The 24,309-nt window shown below is 36.0% G+C and overlaps 1 protein-coding gene and 1 pseudogene across 3 annotated transcripts in view; one reads left to right on the top strand and one right to left on the bottom strand.

Annotated features, from left to right (window-relative positions):
- Window positions 1-24,309, bottom strand: part of IL1RAPL2 (interleukin 1 receptor accessory protein like 2) — a 1,158,042-nt gene that overhangs the window by 280,826 nt on the left and 852,907 nt on the right. For all 3 annotated transcript variants that reach the window (XM_078065458.1, XM_078065459.1, XM_078065457.1), the window contains one exon: window positions 18,950-19,024. In XM_078065458.1, the coding sequence (XP_077921584.1) occupies window positions 18,950-19,024 (75 nt within the window). The remainder of the gene's footprint in view (window positions 1-18,949; window positions 19,025-24,309) is intronic.
- On the top strand, window positions 13,062-13,527 carry LOC118519607 (large ribosomal subunit protein eL32 pseudogene; annotated as a pseudogene).

Below are 24,309 nucleotides of genomic sequence, written 5' to 3' on the forward strand. Positions count from 1 at the left end.
TGCATAACACCCAGTGCTCCATGCAGAACGTGCCCTCCTCAATACCCATCACCAGGCTAACCCATCCTCCCAACCCCCTCCCCTCTAGAACCCTCAGTTTGTTTTTCAGAGTCCATCGTCTCTCATGGTTCTTCTCCCCCTCCGATTTCCCCCCCTTCATTCTTCCCCTCCTGCTACATTCTTCTTCTTCTTTTTTTCTTTCTTAACATATATTGCATTATTTGTTTCAGAGGTACAGATCTGAGATTCAACAGTCTTGCACAATTCACAGCGCTTACCAGAACACATACCCTCCCCAGTGTCCATCACCCAGTCACCCCATCCCTCCCACCCCACCCCCCACTCCAGCAACCCTCAGTTTGTTTCCTGAGATTAAGAATTCCTCATATCAGTGAGGTCATATGATACATGTCTTTCTCTGTTTGACTTATTTCGCTCAGCATAATACCCTCCAGTTCCATCCACGTCGTTGCAAATGGCAAGATCTTATTCCTTTTGATGGCTGCATAATATTCCATTGTATATATATACCACATCTTCTTTATCCATTCATCTGTTGATGGACATCTTGGCTCTTTCCACAGTTTGGCTATTGTGGACATTGCTGCTATAAACATCGGGGTGCACGTAGCCTTTCGGGTCCCTACTTTTGTATCTTTGGGGTAAATACCCAGTAGTGCAATTGCTGGATCGTATGGTAGCTCTATTTTCAACTTTTTGAGGAACCTCCATACTGTTTTCCAGAGTGGCTGCACCAGCTTGCATTCCCACCAACAGTGTAGGAGGGTTCCCCTTTCTCCGCATCCCCGCCAACATCTGTCGTTTCCTGACTTGTTAATTTTAGCCATTCTGACTGGTGTGAGGTGGTATCTCATTGAGGTTTTGATTTGGATTTCCCTGATGCCGAGCGATATTGAACACTTTTTCATGTGTCTGTTGGCCATTTGGATGTCTTCTTTGGAAAAATGTCTGTTCATGTCTTCTGCCCATTTCTTGATTGGATTCTTTGTTCTTTTGGTGTTGAGTTTGATGAGTTCTTTATAGATTTTGGATACTAGCCCTTTATCTGATATGTCATTTGCAAATATCTTCTCCCATTCTGTCAGTTGTCTTTTGGTTTTGTTGACTGTTTCCTTTGCTTTGCAAAAGCTTTTTATCTTGATGAAGTCCCAATAGTTCATTTTTGCCCTTGCTTCCCTTGCCTTTGGCGATGTTTCTAGGAAGAAGTTGCTGCGGCTGAGGTCGAAGAGGTTGCTGCCTGTGTTCTCCTTTAGGATTTTGATGGACTCCTGTCTCACATTGAGGTCTTTCAACCATTTGGAGTCTATTTTTGTGTGTGGTGTAAGGAAATGGTCCAGTTTCATTCTTCTGCATGTGGCTGTCCAATTTTCCCAACACCATTTGTTGAAGAGACTGTCTTTTTTCCATTGGACATTCTTTCCTGCTTTGTCAAAGATTAGTTGACCATATAGTTGAGGGTCCATTTCTGGGCTCTCTATTCTGTTCCATTGATCTATGTGTCTGTTTTTGTGCCAGTACCATACTGGAATATTATGCAGCCATCAAAAGGAATAAGATCTTGCCATTTGCAACGACGTGGATGGAACTGGAGGGTATTATGCTGAGCGAAATAAGTCAAACAGAGAAAGACATGTATCATATGACCTCACTGATATGAGGAATTCTTAATCTCAGGAAACAAACTGAGGGTTGCTGGAGTGGGGGGTGGGGTGGGAGGGATGGGGTGACTGGGTGATGGACACTGGGGAGGGTATGTGTTCTGGTAAGCGCTGTGAATTGTGCAAGACTGTTGAATCTCAGATCTGTACCTCTGAAACAAATAATGCAATATATGTTAAGAAAGAAAAAAAGAAGAAGAAGAATGTAGCAGGAGGGGAAGAATGAAGGGGGGGAAATCGGAGGGGGAGAAGAACCATGAGAGACAATGGACTCTGAAAAACAAACTGAGGGTTCTAGAGGGGAGGGGGTTGGGAGGATGGGTTAGCCTGGTGATGGGTATTGAGGAGGGCACGTTCTGCATGGAGCACTGGGTGTTATGCACAAACAATGAATCATGGAACAGTATATCTAAAACTAATGATGTAATGTATGGGGATTAACATAACAATAAAAAAATTAAAAAAAAAAGTCTTAGTTTTGTTGCTTTTTTTTCTATTGTTTTTCTATTCTCTATTTCATTGATTTCCTCTCTAATCTTTGTAATTTCCTTTTTATTCCTGCTAATCTGGCCTTAGTTTGTACTTTTTCTAGTTCTTTAAGCTGTTTGGGTAGGTTGTTTATTTGAAATCTTTTTTCTTTTTAATGTAGGTATTTATTACTATAAACTTCCCTCAGTTCTGCTTTTGATGCATCCTATAAGTTTTTGTATGTTGTATTTTAACTTTTGGTTTTCTTAAGATATTTTCAAATTGCGCTTTTGATTTCTTCTTTGATCCATTGGTTGTTCAAGACTGTGTTATTGGATGTCCACATATTTGTAAAATTTCTAGTTTTCCTTCAGCTATTTGTTTCCAGTTTCATTCCATTGTGGTCAGAAATGATACTTGGTATAATTTCAATTTTCTTACATTTGTTAACACTTGTTTTATGACTTAACATGTGATTTATCCTCATAAAATGTTCCGTGTGTGCTTCAGAAGAATGTGTATTCTGCTGATGTTGCATGGAATGTGCTGTATATGTCTGTTAGGTATATTCATCTATAGTGTTGTTCAAGTCCTTTATTTCAGATCAACAGAAGTGTTGATCTTCTGTCTGGATGTTCTATCCATTATTGAAAGCGGAGTATTAAAGCCCCCTACCATTGTGTTGCTATCTATTTCTCCCTCCAGTTCTGTCAATGACTGCTTTATATATTTGTGTGTCCTGATGTTTGGTGCACATACACTTTTAGTTGTTATGTGCTCCTGGTGAATTGAGCCTTTTATCCTTATATCCTTATGTAATGTGTTTCTTTGTCTCTTGTGACAGTTTTTTTTTTTTTTTACTTGAAGTCTATTTTGTCTGATATATGTATGGTCACCCCTGCTCTCTTCCAGCTAACATCTGCATCGAAAATTTTTCTCCATTTTTTGCTTTCCACCTCTGTGTGTCTTTATACCTAAAATGAGTCTCCTAAACAGTGTATAGTTATCTCTTAGGTTTTGGGTTTGTTTTGTTTTGTTTTTAGTTCTTATCTATTAAGCCACTCTATTGTTTTGATTAGAGAGTTTAATTCATTTTGACTTAAAGTAATTACTGGTAGTGTAGACTTAACTACTGCCATTTTGTTAATTATTTTCTATCTGTCTTGTAGCTTCTTTCCCTCTTTTCTTTTGCTACTGTCTTCCTCTGTGTTTCATTGATTTTCTTTTGTAGTGACATGCTTTGAGTCCTCTCTCTTTAATTTTGTGTATCTCCTACAGGTATTTTCTTTGTGGTTACCATGGGGATGACATAAAACATCTTGTAGTTATAACAATCTATTTTAGCTGATAACTACAATTGCATACAAAAACTTTTTATTCCAACTTTGTAACTTTGTATTATTGATGTCACCAATTCCATCCTTCCAAATTGTGGACCATTAACATATTTTATAATTATATTTATTTTTCTACTTTTGTCTTTTAACTCCTATACCATAATTAAAATGATTTCTACACTACCATTGCAATATTATAGTATTCTGTATTTGTCTATTTAGTAACTTTTATAAGTGAACTTTATATTTCCATAGGTTTTCATGCTGCTGCCTAGTGTCTTTTCATTTTAATTTGAAAAACTTCCTTTACTAATTCTTATAAGGCAGTTCTGATGGTATTTACCTCCCTCAGCTTTTGTTTATCTGGGGAAGTCTTTATTTTTCCTTTATTTTTGGGAAGGGCAGTTTTGCTGAACCTAGTATCTTCGGTTGGCATGTTTTTCTTTTTCTCCTTTCAACTCTTTAAATATATCATTCCATTTTCTTCTGGCCTGCAGAGTTTCTGCTGAGAAATTCATTTATAGTCTTGTGGGTGCTTCTTTGTGTGCAATGAATCATTTTTCTCTTGCTGCTTTCAAAATTCTTTCTGTGTTTCTGACAATTTGCTTATAGTGTATATTGGTGTGGACTTCTTTGTATTCATCCTAATTGAAATCTTTTGGGCTTTCTGAATCTGGAAGTCCACCACCTTCCCCAGATTTGGGGATTTTTCTCTCATTTCTTCAAATAAATTTTCTGTCCCTTTTTCTCTTTCTTCCCCTTCCGAGACTCCTATAATGTGTATATTGGCCCACCTATTGGTGTTCCCTAGGTCTCAGACTTTCTTCACTCTTCTTCATTCTCTTTTTTTTTTTTTCCTTTTGCTCCTTTGGGTAATTTCAAATGACTGTCTTGAGTTCACTGATTCTTTCTTTTGCTTGATCAAATCGGCTGTGGAACTTCTACAATAAATTTTTCAATTCAGTTACTGTGTTCTTCAGCTCCAAAATTTTGTGTTGTTTTTCTTTTAATTTTCTACCCCTTTGTAGATATTTTCACTTTGTTCATTAATCATTTCCCTGAGCTCACTGAACATCTCCATGATTGCTAATTTTAGTTTTTTGTCTGGTAATTCACATATCCCCATCTCTATACGTTGTTTTCTGGACTTATTTGTTACTTCAATTGGATCTTTTTTTCCTACTACTTTGTGTGCCTTGAAACTTTGTGTTATTATCCATGCATTGGAAAACACAGCCACCTCTCCCACTCTTTACAGAAAGGCTTCACATAGGGCGCCTGGGTGGCTCAGTTGGTTAAGCGACTGCCTTCGGCTCAGGTCATGATCCTGGAGTCCCGGGATCGAGTCCCACATCAGGCTCCCTGCTCAGCAGGGAGTCTGCTTCTCCCTCTGACCCTCCTCCCTCTCATGCTCTCTGTCTCTCATTGTCTCTCTCGCAAATAAATAAAATCTTAAAAAAAAAAAAAAAAAAAAAGAAAGGCTTCACATAGGGAAATACCTTCATTAGTCAACCTGGCTAGAGATTCTGGGGTCCTCTCAAACCTTTTCTGCAGATGCATCTTCCCTAGGCTGTGTAGTTTTCCAATTAGAGAGGGTTGCTGGTTTCTTTTCCAGGGGCTTTTAGTATTTGCTCCCTCCAGTGTCTGTCTGCAATACCGCAGGTTCCCTTGTACTGCTTCAAGGTGCTGAGCTCTCTTGTTTTCTGCGGCCCCTTAGATATCTCAGACATGCTGGTTCCCCATCAGCACTCTAAGTCTGGAGACACAGAAACCAATCCATTTCACAGTTCCCCAAGAAGCCAGAACATTGGATGTATACTCCACTCTTCTCTTTCCCTTCCAAGGGAGAAGTTGCAAGGTGAGCTTTTCCTACCATTTGCAAGCTGTTCCAGCTTGGAGGAGGAGCTGACATGGTTAAAATACAACAGCTTCTCTTACCCTTTCAGTGAAACTATTCTTGGCTTTGAGCTTGCTTGTGGTACTGTGAATTCTTATCTGAATTTTGGAGTTCTCATAGAGGTTTTTTGAACTGTTTATTGTTGTTAAATAGGTGTTTCTGTAGAGGGACAAGATCTGGTGCTTCCTATTCTACCATCCTGATGATGTTTCTTCTAATATTGTTTATCTCAATCACCTCAGCTAAATTCCAATCTCCCTAGAACCATGTCTGCACCTTAGCCATCTGTGTGTCTCTACTGGACCTTACACAGTTGGTTTTCAATAAATATCTGAGTGACTGGATGAGTCCTATCAACAATCCTAGTTAAGAATAAAGAGGCCCTTCCTAGGGGTGCCTGGGTGGCTCAGTTGTTAAGTGTCTGCTTTCGGCTCAGGTCATGATCCCAGGGTCCTGGGATCAAGCCCCGCATTGGGCTCCCTGCTCGGTGGGAAGCCTGCTTCTCCTTCTCCCACTCCCCCTGCTTGTGTTTCCTCTCTTGCTGTGTCTCTCTCTGTTAAATAAATAAATAAAATCTTAAAAAAAAAGAGGCCCTTCCTAAAACTTTCATTAAATGAGAATAAGCATTCCTCTTTACCAAATAAACCAAAGCAGACACTTCTTTCTATCTTCTTTAAGAAAGGCCTACACGTTAGCCAAATCCTAATTCTCATAATTTAATATTTTGAAGATTTAAAATTTTCCTTATGGTTCAAACTTCTACTCATCCTCTTCCCCACTACAACCAATTAAGGATGTAGTTGTAGAGACAGAGATCAGAAACAGAGATTGAGAAGAAAGAAAATAATTAGTTTGATAACGAGGAGAGCAAACAGAGGATTTTGAAGAAAGAGGAGGTGTCCATTACACATTGAATTGCGTGCCAGACAAGGTGTAGGAAATAACTTTTCAGTGGTGCCAAAGGGTATAAAATGGTCTTGAAAAGAAAGAGGCAATACAGGAAGATGTAGAATTAGGTAATTATAAGAAGATATTTAATTAAACAACTGAGAGGAGTTTTAACAGAATGGTGGGATTGAAGTCAGGTTTCAGTAAGATGAGAACTAAAGGAGGCATAGTAAAACAAATAGTCTATATAAACTTTTTCAAGCAATTGAGTGTGAATAAGAAAAAGAGAAATGAGATAGTATACCTTGAAGAGGAAGCAGGATAAGGAAAGTATTTTTAATATGTATATTCATTTAGAATGGGGGGAAATTTAATGTATTTATTATGGGACAAAATTGGAAAATGCAGTTTTTAGAAGGGATAATTGAAGGTTAGGAAAACATATGGGAAGGTGTGAAATCAAAAGTAAAGGTAGACAATTTAAATGTGGAAAGAGATAATGGTACTTCTTCCTAGAATAGAGAAAAGGGGAAATGAAAGGATAAAAATTAAGAAATATTTTGAAATGGAATGGAAGAAAACAGGCATTTCATGTTGAATGGCCTTGGTCTGTTTCTTATTTTTTTTTAAGATTTATTTTTTAAAATTTTATTTATTTATTTATTTATTTATGAGAGAGAGAGAGAGAGAGAGATAAAGAAAGAGAGAGACCAGGGGTAGGAGCAGAGGGAGAGGTACAAGCAGACTGCACTGAGCACAGAGCCCCACGTGGGGCTTGATCCCAGAACCCTGAGATCATGACCTGAGCCAAAATCAAGAGTTGGATGCTTAACTAAATGACCACCCAGGCGCCCCTTTTTAATTTATTTTAGAGAAAGATAAAGAGAGAGAGAGCACTTGCGTGAGAGGGGCAGAGGGAGAGGGAGAGAGAGAATCTCCAGCAGACTCCCCTCTGATCATGAGGGTCTCTCTTTCTCTCTCTCTCAAATAAATAAATAAAATCTTTAAAATAAATAAATAAATTTAAAAAAGAATTCTTTGCACATCAGAAGAATGTACAAACTAAAATCCTTGGTATCAACAAATAGCACTAGAGAATAAACACAAGCACAGAGTACCGATCTGCAGAGCTTAAGAGCTACTAGTTTAATGTACTAAGTGGTCAGTCATGAGAACATCTGTTGCTAGGTTAATAAGCTAATTACTAGGCTGAGAAAGGAAGTAACAACACAGCTAGAGGTGAGTAGATAGACCATTCCTGCTGTACATTCCTATATATATAAAAGCAGAGCTAAAATAATTCTGGGCTAATAATGGTCAGGCTAATAATTATTTATTCATTACTGATACAGCAGACTCTTCACTATTATGTTCAGTTAAACTGCCTGTGGGTTACAAAGAACATTAATCCCACACATGTCAGTGGTTAATAATGGCTCATCCTATTTTACAGAAGTTTAAAGAAATTAATTAAATGGTACCTGAAATAAAAGCTTTGAGTCCTTAAAGAAGTATACTGCATAAATATGATATATCACTATTAAAATTAACCTTTCCTTTTCTGCAATTCTCTTATCCAGAATTAGCATAATTCTATTCCTTTCCAAGGTATGTTCATTTTCCCATAATTGAGGTAAGAGGGTTTTCAAGTTGAGTCTTGACCAACTCCACACATTCACATTCTTTTATTCCTTTGATGACTTATCACCACAATCAGCCTTGAGACACAAAATAGTTGTCATCTCACCAAGTTAAAATCTTATCAAACAGCTTAATTATACGTAAATTAAAATCATCATTATAACAATAGGTGGACCCTCAATATATTTGCAACTAAAGAAATTAAACTATCTGAAGTAGACCCTCAGTGGTCCAGAGTGCTTGTTCTTGAAAACCTGCAAATTTTGCACGTGCAAAATTTCGATATAAAGAAGTTCTGCAACTAATGAATCATTGAACATTATATCAAAAACTAATGATGTGCTATACATTGGTTAATTGAATTTAAATTTTAAAAAAATTAAAAAAATAAAGAAGTTCCTGGTTTTATGCTGCATCTGTAAACAAAACCAAAGTGTACTTTTTGATATGATGCATACACTATTCATTCAATTTTCAAAATCCAGATACTGGCAAACACTATACTGTTTCTGTCAGAACCGGACTTAGGCCAAGTTTGTCCTCTACTCTTTTTAGAGAGGTTCCTTTCTCACGTAAGAAGTCTTAAAGTGCTCCTAATTGCCAAATGTGTCCTCTCCATCATCCAAAGCCCTAGTTCTTTCCAATTTTCTTTCTCAAGGACTTTGCCCAGAGTGACAATACTTTTGTGAAAATCAAATGTCAACTCTTGTAGGTCTAATGTCACTGCCTTTGATCTTTCACTATTCATTTGTTGCCTGACTTCTGATGGCTTCTCAGCCTTTGACTTTCTCATCTTACTAGAAATCCAAGATTGGTGTGTTCTCTGACCTGACCTATTTGCTCACCACCTTGCTGACACCTCTGCAAGCTCTAAGCTTCTAAGCTTCTAAGCTTCAGGTTGCTACCTTGACTCTACGCTATCAGCTCTGATTTTACAAACCTCTGAGATTTTCCTCCAGATCTCTTGCTTGACCCCCATTTTGTGTTGATCCTGATCTACTGTTGCCAACCATAATAATACAGAGATATTTGGAGTAAAGGTGATAAGGGAAGGGGTAAGATTTCTGTTGTTCTCTAAATTACAGCAACACATGTGCCTATTAACAGGAACAGATATTTATATACCATTCCTGATATCTCTAAGTAATTTGTGGAAAGAACTAGTTCTAAAGGAGCAAAAGGTCATCCAAAGTTTAAGCCCTATCTATACAAATAAAGTGTAGAGAATAATTAAGGGAATTATCTAAATGATGCAAAGTCAACCTTCCTCCTCAATTATGAGAACACTTAAAAATGGCTTATGTATGAACTAGCCAGATGATACTTCTCTCACTTTTCTACAAGTATGCCATAATATAAAATCCACTTTTATTTGTATAAAATAATATAAGACATTTGAGTTGGAAGGAGTGTCTAAATTATTCTGTTTTTTCCCCCAGTTTGTGTGGGATGTTTAAACATAGAATGTGTAGGTTTATTTTTTCCCTCTTCAGATATTTAAAAAGCATCCACTATCCACTGACTAAAATGGATTAGAAGACAGAACTGCTGAAAAGTACTATAAAGATAATGGCATTGATATCAATACAAACAGAGCACACTGTTGGAGAATAATGTCCTCATTTGACATGTGTTCCTAATAAATTCCAAAAGCAGAGAGTTCCCTAATTTGTTTTTTAGTTTCTAATCTATCCTTCCCATCCTTGAATGACACATGAATTTCTTAATATCTCTTTAGATGCTGGAGTACATGCAGCTTTCTAACCATTTAAATGTACATGCCTCAAGAAACTTTTCTGTATGGCCTTGTACTTCATAGCCAGTTTTCAGGTATGTCTGCAGCTTTTGAATTAGTTTGCCATTTGAAAAAGTGTTTTGGCCTGAGTTACAAATGTAAAAAAAAGTAAAAATAATACTCTCTTGCTTATTTTTTATTTTCCCACTGAATCAATTCACACTCAATATTCTTTTAACTTATTCATATAGAATCACTCACTTTCTGTCCAAAAATCTATTTCAAAAAAAGGGAAGAGAAGTAAGCCCCCAGTGTAAGAAGACTGAGTAAACAACAGTATTAACATTAATGAGTATTATGGGTAAGTGTTAAGAGTGCCAGCTTAGGCCTCACTACTCATAAACTGCTTACTAGCTTGGGTAAGTTATATGACTTCTCTGAGCACAATCTCCTCATTTTAAAAACGGACCATAGACATTTCTTCAACAAAGGCATACAAATGGCAAATAAGCACACAAAAAGATGTTTAGTATCATTAGCCATTAGGGAAATGCAAATCAAAACCACAATGAGATACCACTACATACCCATTAGGTTAAATACTATTTTAAAAAAGTGGAAAATAACAAGTGTTGGCAAGGATGTGAAGAGATTGGAATGTTTGTGCATTTCTGCTGGGAATGTAAAATGGTGCAGTTGCTTTAGTAAAAAATCTGGCAGTTCCTCAAAAGGTTAAATATAGAGTGACCATATAACCCAACAATTCTACTCTAGATATATACCCAAAAGTGGTAACATATGTTCACACAAAAATTTATACACTAATGTATATAGCAGCATTATTTATAATAGCTGAAGAGTGGAAACGACCAAAATGTCCTTCAACTGATGAATGGATAAATAAAATGTGATATAGCCATACAATAGAATATTATTTGGCAATAAAAAGGGATGAAGTACTGATACAAGGTATATATCTGAATCTTGAGAACAATATTCTAAGTGTGAGAAGCCAATCACAAAAGAACACATGTTGTATGATTTCATTTATATGAAATGTCCAGAATAGGCAAATCTATAGATACAGAAAACTGATTAGTGGTTGCCTGGAGCTGTAGGTGTGGGTGGAGGTGGAGGACTGGGAAGTGACTGCTAATGGGTATGGAGTTTCTTTTGGGGATGTTGCAACATATTGAAATTGATTGTGGTGATGCTTGCATGACTCTGTGAATGTATTAGAAATCACTGAAATGTATGATTTAAGTGGGTCAGTTGTATGGTATATGAATAATATCTTAATAATGCTTTTTTAAAATGGGACAAATAGTTTCATCTATCTCATAGAGTTATTGGGAAGATTAAATGAGGTAATCCATTAAAATATTTAGTACAGTGTCTAGCATCTTTCAAGCAATCAATAAATGATAGTTTTACTACTACTACTACCAATAATAACTACTAGTAGTAGTAGTAGTATTGAAGCTATTATTAAATAATATTATCAGTATTATAATACTGATATCATATGATTAAATATTATCAGTATTATATTATAATGCTGTATTATAATTGTAATTGATAATATTATTTGAAGTAGTAGAGCTATTATTAAATAATACTAAATATTATTATAACAACTATTACTAGAAGTAGATCTATTATTAATACTAAATATTATTATAACAATAACTATTATTAGTTGAGCTATTGTTAAATAAATATTATTTTATATAGCTAAATATATAATATATTTATTATTATTAAAATGTCTGTATTAGAGTGATAGCTCTTTTGAGGATCTAATATGAGGCCTAGATAATCTTTTTTTTTACACAATGATCCTGCTTAATTAATTTATATATTTTTATTTTATTTTTCAAAATTTATTTAAATTCAATTAATTAACATATGATGTATTATTAATTTCAGAGGTAGAGTTCAGTGATTCATCAGTCTTATATAACACCCAGTGCTTATTACATCATGTGTCCTCCTTAAAGTCCATCACCCCATTACCCCCACTCCCCTCCTTTAAGGCCTAGATAATCTTACCACACTCGGTATGCTATAATAAAAATAACACAACTTTGGAGTCAAACAAATCAGATCAAAATTTCATTTCTGCCACTTACTAAATATGTAGACTGAAGAAAGTATTTTATCTGTCTGAAGCTGAATTTCCTCATCTGCAAAATACTTCAACAATACCTACTACTTCTTTGGACTCTTATGAGGAATAAATAAAACAGTATATGTACAAATGCATTTTACAGTGCCTAGTACATAGTGAATTTTCAAATAACTTTGTTTCCATTTGTGTAAAATCACAATATTGGTATTAACAAAGTGTGATGAAATACTTTCAAGCTTATATTAAATCTCAATGGGACATAAACTTTGGCAACATCCCAAAACAACAATATATGCAAGAGGTCTGGTCAATAATCATGTTATTCCTAAAATGTTCATAATCAACTTATCACACTACAGACAAATCTTTAGTAAACTATTAAATTTTTCTTTTTATTCTTTTTTTTAATTTTTATTCCTAAGTGTCTCAGAACAAGTACAACTAAGTTATAGAAACTAAGACAAAATAAATAAACCAGTTTCATTCTCAAGCGCTAATATGGCAGCCAACTTGTAGGGAAAAGGTTTTGGCCAGATTTTCCAAAGTTGTAAATAATTATAAATTATAATTTTGTATATTTTGGGTAATAAAATTGTTTTCAGTTTGGGGTGGCCCATGCTAAGCTCATGCATGTTATCCTGCAAAAAACAGATCTTTAGGAAACACCCTAGAATGCCTACAAGGGAGAGTGAATGCTGTCACGAACCAGTTACAACTGTGTGCCAAGAAAGGTGAGTGAACTTGCTTTCCAAAGTCTTCACTTATTCCAAATTAAATGAAAGTTTTCAAGGAGTTATTTGAAGCTAAAGGGTAGGAGGAGTATACAAAAACACAAAGAATTCAAAGAAATCCCTTGCTACCACCATTATATCCACAATGCATATACCAAATCATTACTCAAGCTAATGAAATTATCACGTATTGCTATTTATATTGATAGTAATTCCGGCTTGACATTTTCACTCAACTGGTTGGTGACTTTCTTTGGATTGTTTGTTCTATGACAACTTTAGAAAGAGTTGACTAATTTTGCTAAACTGAAGAGATACAAGGGTATCATAAGTTTCCCTTTTTAGGGGCACCTGGGTGGCTCAGCAGGTTAAGAATCGGCCTTCAGCTCAGGTCATGATCCCAGGGTCCCAGGATCCAGCCCTGCATCAGGCTCTTTGTTCAGTGTGGAGTCTGCTCCTCCCTCTCCTTCTGCCCCTCCACCCCTCGTGCTTTCTTTCACTGTCTCTCAAATAAATAAATAAAATCTTTTTTAAAAAGTTTCCATTTTGGCAGCCATCTGTTACTGGGCATCATGGCTGCCCTCAGACCTCTGGTGAAGCCCAAGATCATTAAAAAGAGGACCAAGAAGTTCATCTGGCACCAGTCAGACCGCTATGTCAAAATTAAGCACAACTGGAGAAAACCCAGAGGCATTGACAATAGGATGCACAGAAGATTCAAGGGCCAGATCTTGATGCCCAGGAGCAACAAGAAAACAAAGCACATGTTGCCCAGTGGCTTCCAGAAGTTCCTAGTCCACAACGTCAAGGAGCTTGAAGTGCTGCTGATGTGCAACAAAGCTTACTGTGCAGAGATTGTTCACAATGTCTCCTCCAAGAACCGCAAAGCTATTGTGGAAAGAGCAGCCCAGCTGGCAATCAGAGTCACTAATCCCAATGCCAGGCTGTGCAGCGAAGAAAATGAATAGACAGCTTGTTGTGCACGTCATATTTGTGTTAATAAAACCATAAAACTACAAAAAAAAAGTTTCCATTTTTAGTATTGCCATATTGAAGCAAATGATGGATAATTTATTATTTAAAAAGGTTATATCTTTTGCAATTTTTAATTATTTTCATGTAAATTTAGTACTTGAGTTAAGGTTACACAGATATATCATTATATTTAGTAAAAGTCAGAGTGTAGAACTGTTAATTTATGAGTCACTCTCCCTTTTCCCATCTCTGTTTTGGCAGTTATCATATTGCACTGTAATTCTGTTTCCACATCTGTCTTCCCCAGTAGACTGAGAATACCTTAAGGTCAAGGACCTAATTTTATTCACCTCTATATCCCCAGGATCTAACACAGTGTTTGACATCTGTTAAGAACACAAAAACAGTTTCTATGTAAATAAAGTTTTAAAAAGATAGATTTGGTTGAAAAGCTCATTTCCTATTTTAAGGCTTCAATTAGTTACTTATTTTTGCCTTGTAGTCTTGAATATTGCATTAAATATTATATTTTGCTTTATTCCCTTGTATAGTCTTTTATAGTAGTCTCTTAGGAGAACTAATACAATTTTCAGTAGAAACTGATATGCTGGTGAAATCGATTTCTGATGAAGATTAACACTCCTTTATACACAGAGAAAGTTTGAGCCAGTAGCACGTAACACAGTCATGAAATATGAATTTGAATAACTTGTAAAAATAAGATAAATTCTGAATGAGAATAGAAGAGAAATAAAGAGATCTTTCATACTGGAACAGATTCATCTAGAGATGACTATCTGTTGTTTTTTTTTTTTTAAACATCTGAGGTATTCAATTAGCTTGGACTGTCCCACTGGTCTGAGTTTTTCTGATATGCTTTAGGCCCCCAAACCTTCTTTTTGACTGTTTGACACCAAAAGAGAAAGTAAACAGTGTTTATATTTATTTCTGCATAACACTGACTGGTTTATTTTAAGTCTTAGGAAATTTCCAAAAAAAAAAGTTATCATCAATGAGAAGAACAGGTTACATTTCCAAATTTATCTTCAATTGAAATTAGATGTAAAAAAAAAAAGAAATTAGATGTCAGATCTCAAATCTTTTCATCCACATTTATTCATGGCTTTTTCAAAGCTTCTAGGATCCTGTTAAAATTTGTAAAGCATCCCTTTAGGTTCTATTAAAAAAAAAAAAAAAAACAGTATCCAAAGAAGGGTCTACCCATTCATCTGTTGATAGACATCTTGGCTCTTTCCACAGTTTGGCTATTGTGGACATTGCTGCTATAAACATCGGGGTGCACGTAGCCTTTCGGGTCCCTACTTTTGTATCTTTGGGGTAATTACCCAGTAGTGCAATTGCTGGATCATATGGTAGCTCTATTTTCAACTTTTTGAGGAACCTCTGAAACAAATAATGCAATATATGTTAAGAAAGAAAAAAAGAAGAAGAATGTAGCAGGAGGGGAAGAATGAAGGGGGGGAAATCGGAGGGGGAGAAGAACCATGAGAGACAATGGACTCTGAAAAACAAACTGAGGGTTCTAGAGGGGAGGGGGTTGGGAGGATGGGTTAGCCTGGTGATGGGTATTGAGGAGGGCACGTTCTGCATGGAGCACTGGGTGTTATGCACAAACAATGAATCATGGAACACTATATCTAAAACTAATGATGTAATGTATGGGGATTAACATAACAATAAAAAAATTAAAAAAATAAAAAATAAAAAAAACAAAGAAGGGTCTACCTAACATCAATACATTTCAAGTAGGGCACATGTTGCTATGATGTTTCAATACTTTGGTATTAAAGTGCAATTTGAATTAATATACTGTAATACAGTATTATTTTTTCTTAGAAAAATTGAAAATATATTCATTTTCAACTGCCAAAAAAAGAGAGTGCTGGTATAGTAAAAGTTTATTTATCAAATTCAAACTAAATTTACCTTCACAGTAAGAAAATAAATGGAAGATAATAGGACCAAATAGGATTTTTTTGTGTGTTTTATACATTGCTTTTGTCTTTATATTTCATACATTACTACAGGCAGCTTTAACAGAATAGGCTTGCTTTGTGAGAGCAAGAGTTTTCATATTCCTTTGTTAAGAATGTGTTTATCATCTCAAAATATATGGTTATTTGGTTAAGATTGATCTTCTTTCAGCATTACAATGTGAACACAATTTAACAACAACCAAACTGTCATCACTATGTCAGCAAAAAGTATGTAAATTTCTATAACATTGTGGATGACTAATGGATTACACTATAGAAAAGAGGAAGTCAAGATGTTTATTTTCCTCTAGAGACACAACAAAATATCTGCACTGACGCCAACCATGGACAAAAAATATTCATTTCTACTGAAAAATTTCATTTACTGGATTGCCTTTACAAATATGCAGAACTGAGAACTTACTGTAACCTTCAACAAACACATAAATAATTATTCTGACTATGTTTTCTAAAACTATCCTGGAGCTAGTACTCAAGTATTTCCCACAATATTTCTCATTTTGCATAAAATGCCTGCATGGGATTCTTGTCCATGGGAAAATGGAATTTACAATGCTTTAGAGAAAATGTTTGTTTTAGGTATCTATCGTTATTTAACAAACTACCTAACTTAGTATCTAATGGCAACAATTTTATTTTCCTCACAACTTTTTGGGTTAGAAATATGAGAACACTTTACCTTATTGGTTTGTCCCTGAACTACATGGCATAAGCCAGGGCAGCTGGGGATATAGGATCCACTTCCAACATGGCTTATTCACTTACCAGCCTTGGTGCTCATTGACCTCTTTTTCTTCAAATGGTGCCCCATCCTCTAGCGCCTCACCATGTGGCTTGAGCTTCTCATAGCATGGTAGTTTCAGAGAAGACCAAGAGTCTTGAAGAGAAGCTGCAAGGTTTCCTTTGACCCAGCCTCCAAAATCCCAGAATATCACTTCTACCATACTCTATTGATCAATCACATCCTTAAGGCCATCTTGGATTCAAGGAGAGGGGAATGATAAACTATGTTTAAATGGTAAGAGTAGCAAAAAGTCTGTGACCAACTTTAATCTAATAGAATGTTGTCTCAAATTTTAGGTACTGAGATTTGGGAAACTTTAACTTGGTAATGTGCTTAGCCATTTGAATTGGATTATTCTATTCTTTGGTAGTTCTACTTTTTGTTCTAATTTGAGGATGTCTAAAGCTGAATTTGCTTGATGAACTTTAAAAAAAATGAAGGAAAATAATTTCCATAAGTTTTTATGATCTTACTGAATTCTGAAAGTTTTCCAGATATAGGCAGGGACATCCAATCACCCCAATTATTTTTCTCTCTTTTTTGCCCTTGCAGTTTCTAAACATTCTGACTGCAGAACTCCCACTGACACTTAGGAGCTCTCTGACACTTACAGTTTTCCTAACATCACCTTACTATTGAGGCATAAGACTAAGTTACAAAATGACTCCCAGGTGTGAATAAATTATGCTAAATAAATACGTAGGAAAGTTAAAATCACCTAAAATTAACCAGTTATGTGCTTTTTTTAAATGTCAAAGATCTGGTTTAACTGATTTTGATTTCCTTTCTCTGAATTACATGGTTGCTTTAGCATTTTAGAGAAATAGCCTTTCTGGGATGAAAAATGGGCAGGTCTTCATCTTTCTGTCAATAAAGTTGTCTTCAAACTGTGTCACAAACTAAAAACTGAAAAGTTCAGCCTTTCACCTAATGTAAATTGGAAGCAAATTACTTTAGTAATTTTACAGGGTGGTGTTGGTGGTGGGCTATTTTGGCATATCTACCTATGTTGAAATACACATTTATACCAAGCACACATTTAGGGATGTCCTAAATAGCACATACAAATTCTGTACCCAGTGACTCTGAGTGAAATGTACTACCTACAATGTTCTCTCTCCTTGCTTTAGAAAAGTACTCCTCTAACATTTTTGTTAAAGCTTGACTAATAGCAGAGGTGAATGAAGAAGTATCCCATTCATGGGCCACAAACACAAAATTTGAGATAGTTGTGTAAATTTTGCTTTCTACTCCTTAATATATGTTTTCATATAAAAATAATTTATCCACTTGAATCTTCATGAAAACTAATGATATAAGATCATCTTATGGTTCATGTAACCCCTGGCAAACCACAGAGTACAACTCGAGGTATTTTCATCCCAGTATTGATGGAAAGATGTAAGCAAAAATTACTGAGGGTATGTGTCAGCACATCTAGATTTGGCTATAACAAAACGTAATGACTCTGCAGAAGAATAGAAGTGGTGGGGGGGAAACATAGCCTAATACTTCAACATTAGCTACAAAATATTCACTATTTCCACAATCCATTACCAACGTGTTTCTTTTCTTTTGTTTGTTTATTTTAAAATACTTAACTTTGGTACTTATACTGGTACGTTAACTACAATGTACTATATTTCCTTTTGGAAAAATGAACAAGTTTTTAGGAATGTAATTTTCTCTCATCTATTCTCAAGATAGAAATAAGCCTCTAACAGTCCAAATTGTATTGGAAAGATCAAAAGTTAAGTAAAACACCTTCCAAAGAGGGTGAAATATTGGGGCCAATTCATCTTCCTTGGCTATATAATTGGTAGGTACCATTATGGTCACAGGTTTCAATAAATCATATACCCAAAATAAACCTAGTGCATTTACAGCATATTTGCTCATTTTTCTTGTTTAGAATTGAAGAAATTCTGAGAATTGAAGAATAGAATGAAACCCAAGGTGGATAAAAGCTCACAAATATTAAAGTACATGGTTTAGAGTAAAGGCCATGGTGTGAAAGAGATACTAACAGACTTCTGAATCTCAAGCTCACAGTTCTTGAAATACAAGGATTACTGGTAGGGACTTAAAAAGGAAGGCTCAACACCTTGTGTCCTTATTTGAGTCTGTAAAAAAACATTAGCACCAATAAATCATCTTGTTACTTTTACCAACACTGTATGATTCATAAATATTCAGGATCTCAACCTAAAAACAAGTTTTAAATAGCCCTGGATTGTGCCATTGGAAATAATATTATCAAATCATTTTAAGGATTGTACTGAGGGGCTCTTTTATTTTAAAAAGTGCTGTTCTCCAGAAGTTAATGTTCTCTAAATGAAAATTTTGGGCTGGCAAGCATGAAAAGTCTTTTATACCAATCACCAATGCATGACATCTATGAATCTATCAATCACAGAGTTAAAAAGCTCTGTCCTATAGCACACTTAATACCTAGTGTAACCAATTAGTATTACAATTCCTTGATGCAATACAAACTCATTTCCTTAAATTGCTATTGCACTGAACTCCAGGGTTATAAATGAGCAGGCACAAATTGATTTGCATGTAATAACAGAGGCAATAAACCTTTCCTGGTTCATGCAATCTTCCCCATCTGTTAACAGAGAGCAAGCTTAGGATCTATTATTCCCAGAAGGGGACTTACCCAGCTGGACATCTATAACACTTGGCTGATTCTCCATGGGGAACAATGGCTTGGGAGGCTTGTCTGTGAGTAAAGCTAGAAGAGAAAATGAAAGAAGGTAATGGAAAAATTGAGATAAATTGCAGGATAAGAAAGATTCTATTGTGAATGATATTTAATATTTGTAGACTTGATGGTGTGTAAACATTTATTAGACAGTGTTCTTACTTGAGTTGTTACTCTATCCATATAATATCCATTTCCCAGCACATTTAGAGCCCCATTGATTCACTGTAAATAGGCCATTTCAACAGCTACACTTTCAAACAAGATCAAACAAAGGGACTATTTTGAGTGATTTTTATAAGCTTGTAAGTATAAAGAAATATAGATTTTAAAAGTATAATCAGATAAACATTATATCTCCATATGTACTTTGTGGTGCTAAATATTCTTAATAAAATACAACCCTAATAGACATTTCTGGTGGGTTGAACCTTCTACACCTCTGAATCATGCCCCATTCCCCACTCAACCTCTGAAACAATATAATAAAACACTGGTACCTTCATTAGGATAATGATTAAAAATATTGATTGAGCATCTTTTGTCCACCAAGTGCTGTGCTAAGTGCTAAGGGAAGTAAAGTCTTTATATTTACCCTCAATTTATAATCTACGACTATGAACCAAAATTATCATATCAAAATAAAGAGATAATAGAACAAAGACCATCCTAGTGAAAAATTGTAGCATTTGAGCCGTAAGACTATATGTGGTAAAGGAATGAAGAAAGGATAGGCCAATATTGGCTGGCAGAGTTGGGGAAAGTTTTATGAAGGAAATGGGTCTCCACATAGACCTTAAAGAATGGAAAAGATTTGGAAAGGTAAAGAGCAAGGAAGAAGAAATGAAGGAAAGATTAACAACACAAACCAAGGAAGAGAGGTAGAACTTAGAGCATAATATGACTAGAGGAAAATGATCTGGTGAGAAGAAGCTGGGTGGGGTAGGGTAAAGAGCAAGTTGCTCATGATGCAGAGTAATTAGAAATGAAAATAGGATGGAACTCAATTCTGGAGGATCCTGAGAAATATGCAGAGGAATTTAGACATGATGTAGTAGCCTACAAGACCATTGTAAATTCTTGGAACAATAGCAACAAACGATTCAAGGGAAGGGCTATCTAAAGATGATTGGCTTCCTATATAGGATGGGTTGGAGGAGAAAAAAAACAGCTAAGAGGATGTAGTAATAACACAGTAGTGCAGGGCGGAGGTGAGAGAGGATGAAAAGTCATTAGTGGTGGATTCTGGGAAAATTTTTAAAAAGGCAAATTTGACACATGAAAAAATGTTCATCATCATTAGCCATCAGGGAAATCCAAATCAAAACCACATTGAGATACCACCTTACACCAGTTAGAATGGCAAATATGGACAGGGAAAGAAACAACAAATGTTGGAGAGGTTGTGGAGAAAGGGGAATCCTCTTACACTGTTGGTGGGAATGCAAGTTGGTACAGCCACTTTGGAAAACAGTGTGGAGGTGCCTCAGAAAATTGAAAATAGAGCTATCCTATGACCCAGCAATTGCACTCTTGGGTATTTACCCCAAAGACACAGATGTAGTGAAAAGAAGGGCCATACACACCCCAATGTTCATAGCAGCAATGTCCGCAATAGCCAAACTTTGGAAAGAGCCAAGATGCCCTTCAACAGATGAATGGATAAAGAAGATGTGGTCCACATATACAATGGAATATTAGTCAGCCATCAGAAAGGATGAATACCCAACTTTTACATCAACATGGATGGGACTGGAGGAGATTATGCTAAGTGAAATAAGTCAAGCAGAGAAAGTCAATTATCATATGGTTTCACTTATTTGTGGAACATAAGGAATAGCATGGAGGACATTAGGAGAAGGAAGGGAAAAATGAAGGGGGGGGAATCGGAGGGAGAGATGAACCATGAGAGACTATGGACTCTGAGAAACAAACAGGGTTTTGGAGGGGAGAGGGATGGGGGGATGGGTTAGCCTGGTGATGGGTATTAAGGAGGGCACGTACTGCATGGAGCACTGGGTGTTATACAAAAACAATGGATCGTGGATCACCACATCAAAAACGAATGATGTATTGTATGGTGACTAACATAACATAAAAAAAAAATAAAAGGCAAATTTGAGAGGCACCTGGAAGAAAGAAATGAGAGCACTTGGCACACAGATACAAAATGGCTTATGGCAAACCTTCTATCAAGCTATTATTTATGTCCTGAATTCCTTTTTTTTTTTTTTTAAAGATTTTATTTCTTTATTTGACAGAGAGAGAGAGAGCACAAGCAGGGGGAGTGGCAGGCAGAGGGAGAGAGAGAAGCAGGCTCCCTGCAGAGCAAGGGAAGCCCGATGTGGGACTCAATCCCAGGACCCCAGGATCATGACCCGAGCCGAAGGCAGTCGCCCAACCAACTGACCCACCCAGGCGTCCCTGTCCTGAATTCCTTTTAACTGTTCCCATATTTATGTCTTGCTTCAACTGTCCAACTAGACTCTTACTGATTAAAGGGATATGTTTTATATGTCTTTGTAATTCACAGGAGACATAGAATAGAGCTGGGCATATAAGAGATCACCATTAAAACATGATTAATTGGGGTGCCTGGGTGGCTCAGTTGGTTAAGCGACTGCCTTTGGCTCAGGTCATGATCCTGGAGTCCCGGGATCGAGTCCCACATCTGGCTCTCTGCTCAGCGGGGAGTCTGCTTCTGCCTCTGACCCTCCCCCCTCTCATGTGCTCTCTCTCTCTCTCATTCTGTCTCAAATAAATAAATAAAATCTTTAAAAAAAAAATCATTAATTGACTGGCATAGGAATTCCATGCTGACATGAGAAAAGTTCATCTCATATTTATAAGGCTATTTAGAAGAGAAAACGAAACAAAAATTTATCAGATGACAGGTAAGATTAGGAAAATATATAAATTTGGTGAAATGCCCAAAATAGTTGTTGAGAACAAACAAATGCACTTAGAAATTCACTTAGAAAAGAGCTTTACATGACATCAGCTTTATCTTTCTGATACCCAACTGCTTGAAATGGGAAATTTTTAGTGAATTGTTCTTATTTTTCCAACTAATTTTTATTGATGGAATACAAGACATCTTGTCCTTATTCAATCAAATATATTTTTTCTAACTTGGCACAAAAATAGACACATAGACCAACAGAACAGGATAGAAAACCCAGAAATAAACCCACATCTATATGGTCAATTAATTTTCAATAAAGCAGGAAAGAATATCCAATGAGAAAAAGAAAGTCTCTTCAACACATGGTGTTGAGGAAACTGGACAGCAACATGCAAAAGAATGAAAACTGGACCACTTTCTTACCCTGTACACAAAAATAAATTCAAAATGGATGAAAGTCCTAAATGTGAGACAGGGATCCATCAAAATCCTAGAGGAGAATACAGGTAGTAACTTTTGTGATATTGGCCATAGTAACTTCCTACTAGATATGTCCCCTGAGGCAAGGGAAACAAAAACAAAAATGAACTATTGAGATTTCATCAAAATAAAAAGCTTCTGCCCAGCAAAGGAAATAATCAAGAAAACTAAAAGGCAACCTCCAGAATGGGAGAAGATATTTGCAAATGACATATCTGATAAAGGGTTGGTATCCAAAATATATAAAGAACTTAAAAAACTCAACACCCAAAAAACAAATAATCCAATTAAAAATGGGCAGAAGACATGAATAGACAGTTTTCCAAAGAAGACAACCAGATGGCCAACAGACACATGAAAAGATGCTCAACATCACTCATCATCAGGGAAATACAAATCAAAACTATAATGAGATACCACCTCACAACTGTCAGAATGGCTAAAATCAACAATACAAGAAACAACAGGTGCTGGCGAGCATGTGGAGAAAGGTGAACCCTCTTGCACTGTTGGTGGGAATACAAGCTAGTGCAGCCACTCTGGAAAACAGTATGGAGGTTCCTCAAAAAGTTAAAAATAGAACAACCTGGGGCACCTGGCTGGCTCATTCAGAGGAGCATGTGACTTTTGATCTTGGGATCATGGGTTTGAGTCCCACGTTGGGTGTAGAGATTACTTAAAGAAATAAATAAACTTAAAATGCAAAAGAACTACCCTATGATCCAGCAATTGCACTACTAGGTGTTTACCCAAAGCATACAAAAATACTAATTCTAAAGGGATACATATATCCCAATGTTTACCCCAGCATTATCTACAATAGCCAAACCATGGAAACAGCCTGAGTGTCCATCAACTGATGAATGGATACACACACACACACACACAAACACACAGACACACACACACAGTGAAATATTACTCAACCATATAAAAGATTGAAATCTTGCCATTTGCAACGACATGGATGGAGCGAGACAGTATTATGCTAAGCAAAATAAGTCAGTCGGAGAAAGACAAATACCATATGATTTCACTCATATGTGGAATTTAAGAAACAAAACAAATGAACAAAGAGGGAAAAAAGAGAGAGGGGGACAAACTAAGAAACAGACTCTTTTTTTTAAAAAGATTTTATTTATTTATTTGAGAGAGAGAATGAGACAGAGAGAGAGAACATGAGAGGGGGGAGGATCAGAGGGAGAAGCAGACTCCCTGCTGAGCAGGGAGTCCGATGCGGGACTCGATCCCGGGACTCCAGGATCATGACCTGAGCCGAAGGCAGTCGCTTAACCAACTGAGCCACCCAGGCGCCCCTAAGAAACAGACTCTTAACTACAGAGAACAAACTGATGGCTACCAGAAGGGAGGTGAATGTGTGGATGGGTGAAATAGATGATGGGGATTAAGGAATGCACTTGTTTTTATGAGCTGATTTGGGCATAATGTGGACAAACATACAAATACAATATCTATAGTCTTCATTTCCTAAATATTTCAGTTACCCTTAATAATCTGATATTAAAATATTATTTGAAACATAAAGGATATACTTTAAACAAAATTTAAATATTTGAATTTAAAATCCAGTCATAACAGGTGTTTGATTTTGTTGTTATTTGCTACTATTTGTAATAGCAAAATATTGGAAAGAACCAAAATATCCATCCATAGGACAGTAGTTAAATAATATGGTGCTTTCATATAATGATATATTATGATGCAGACATTTAAAATAATTAGGTACATCTGTACATCTGTTATACAAAGATCTCCAAGATATACTGTTCAACAGTGTGCACAGCATACTATCCTTTGTGTAAAAAGAAAACTGTATGTGTGTGTATGTACCGATGTGTATGCACATATAAAAATGTTTAAGTATGGAATATTTCTGAATGGATACATGTAAAACTGATAACAGTGATAT

Source organism: Halichoerus grypus, chromosome X (assembly GCF_964656455.1).
Source record: "Halichoerus grypus chromosome X, mHalGry1.hap1.1, whole genome shotgun sequence".
In the NCBI taxonomy this organism is placed as follows: domain Eukaryota; kingdom Metazoa; phylum Chordata; class Mammalia; order Carnivora; family Phocidae; genus Halichoerus; species Halichoerus grypus.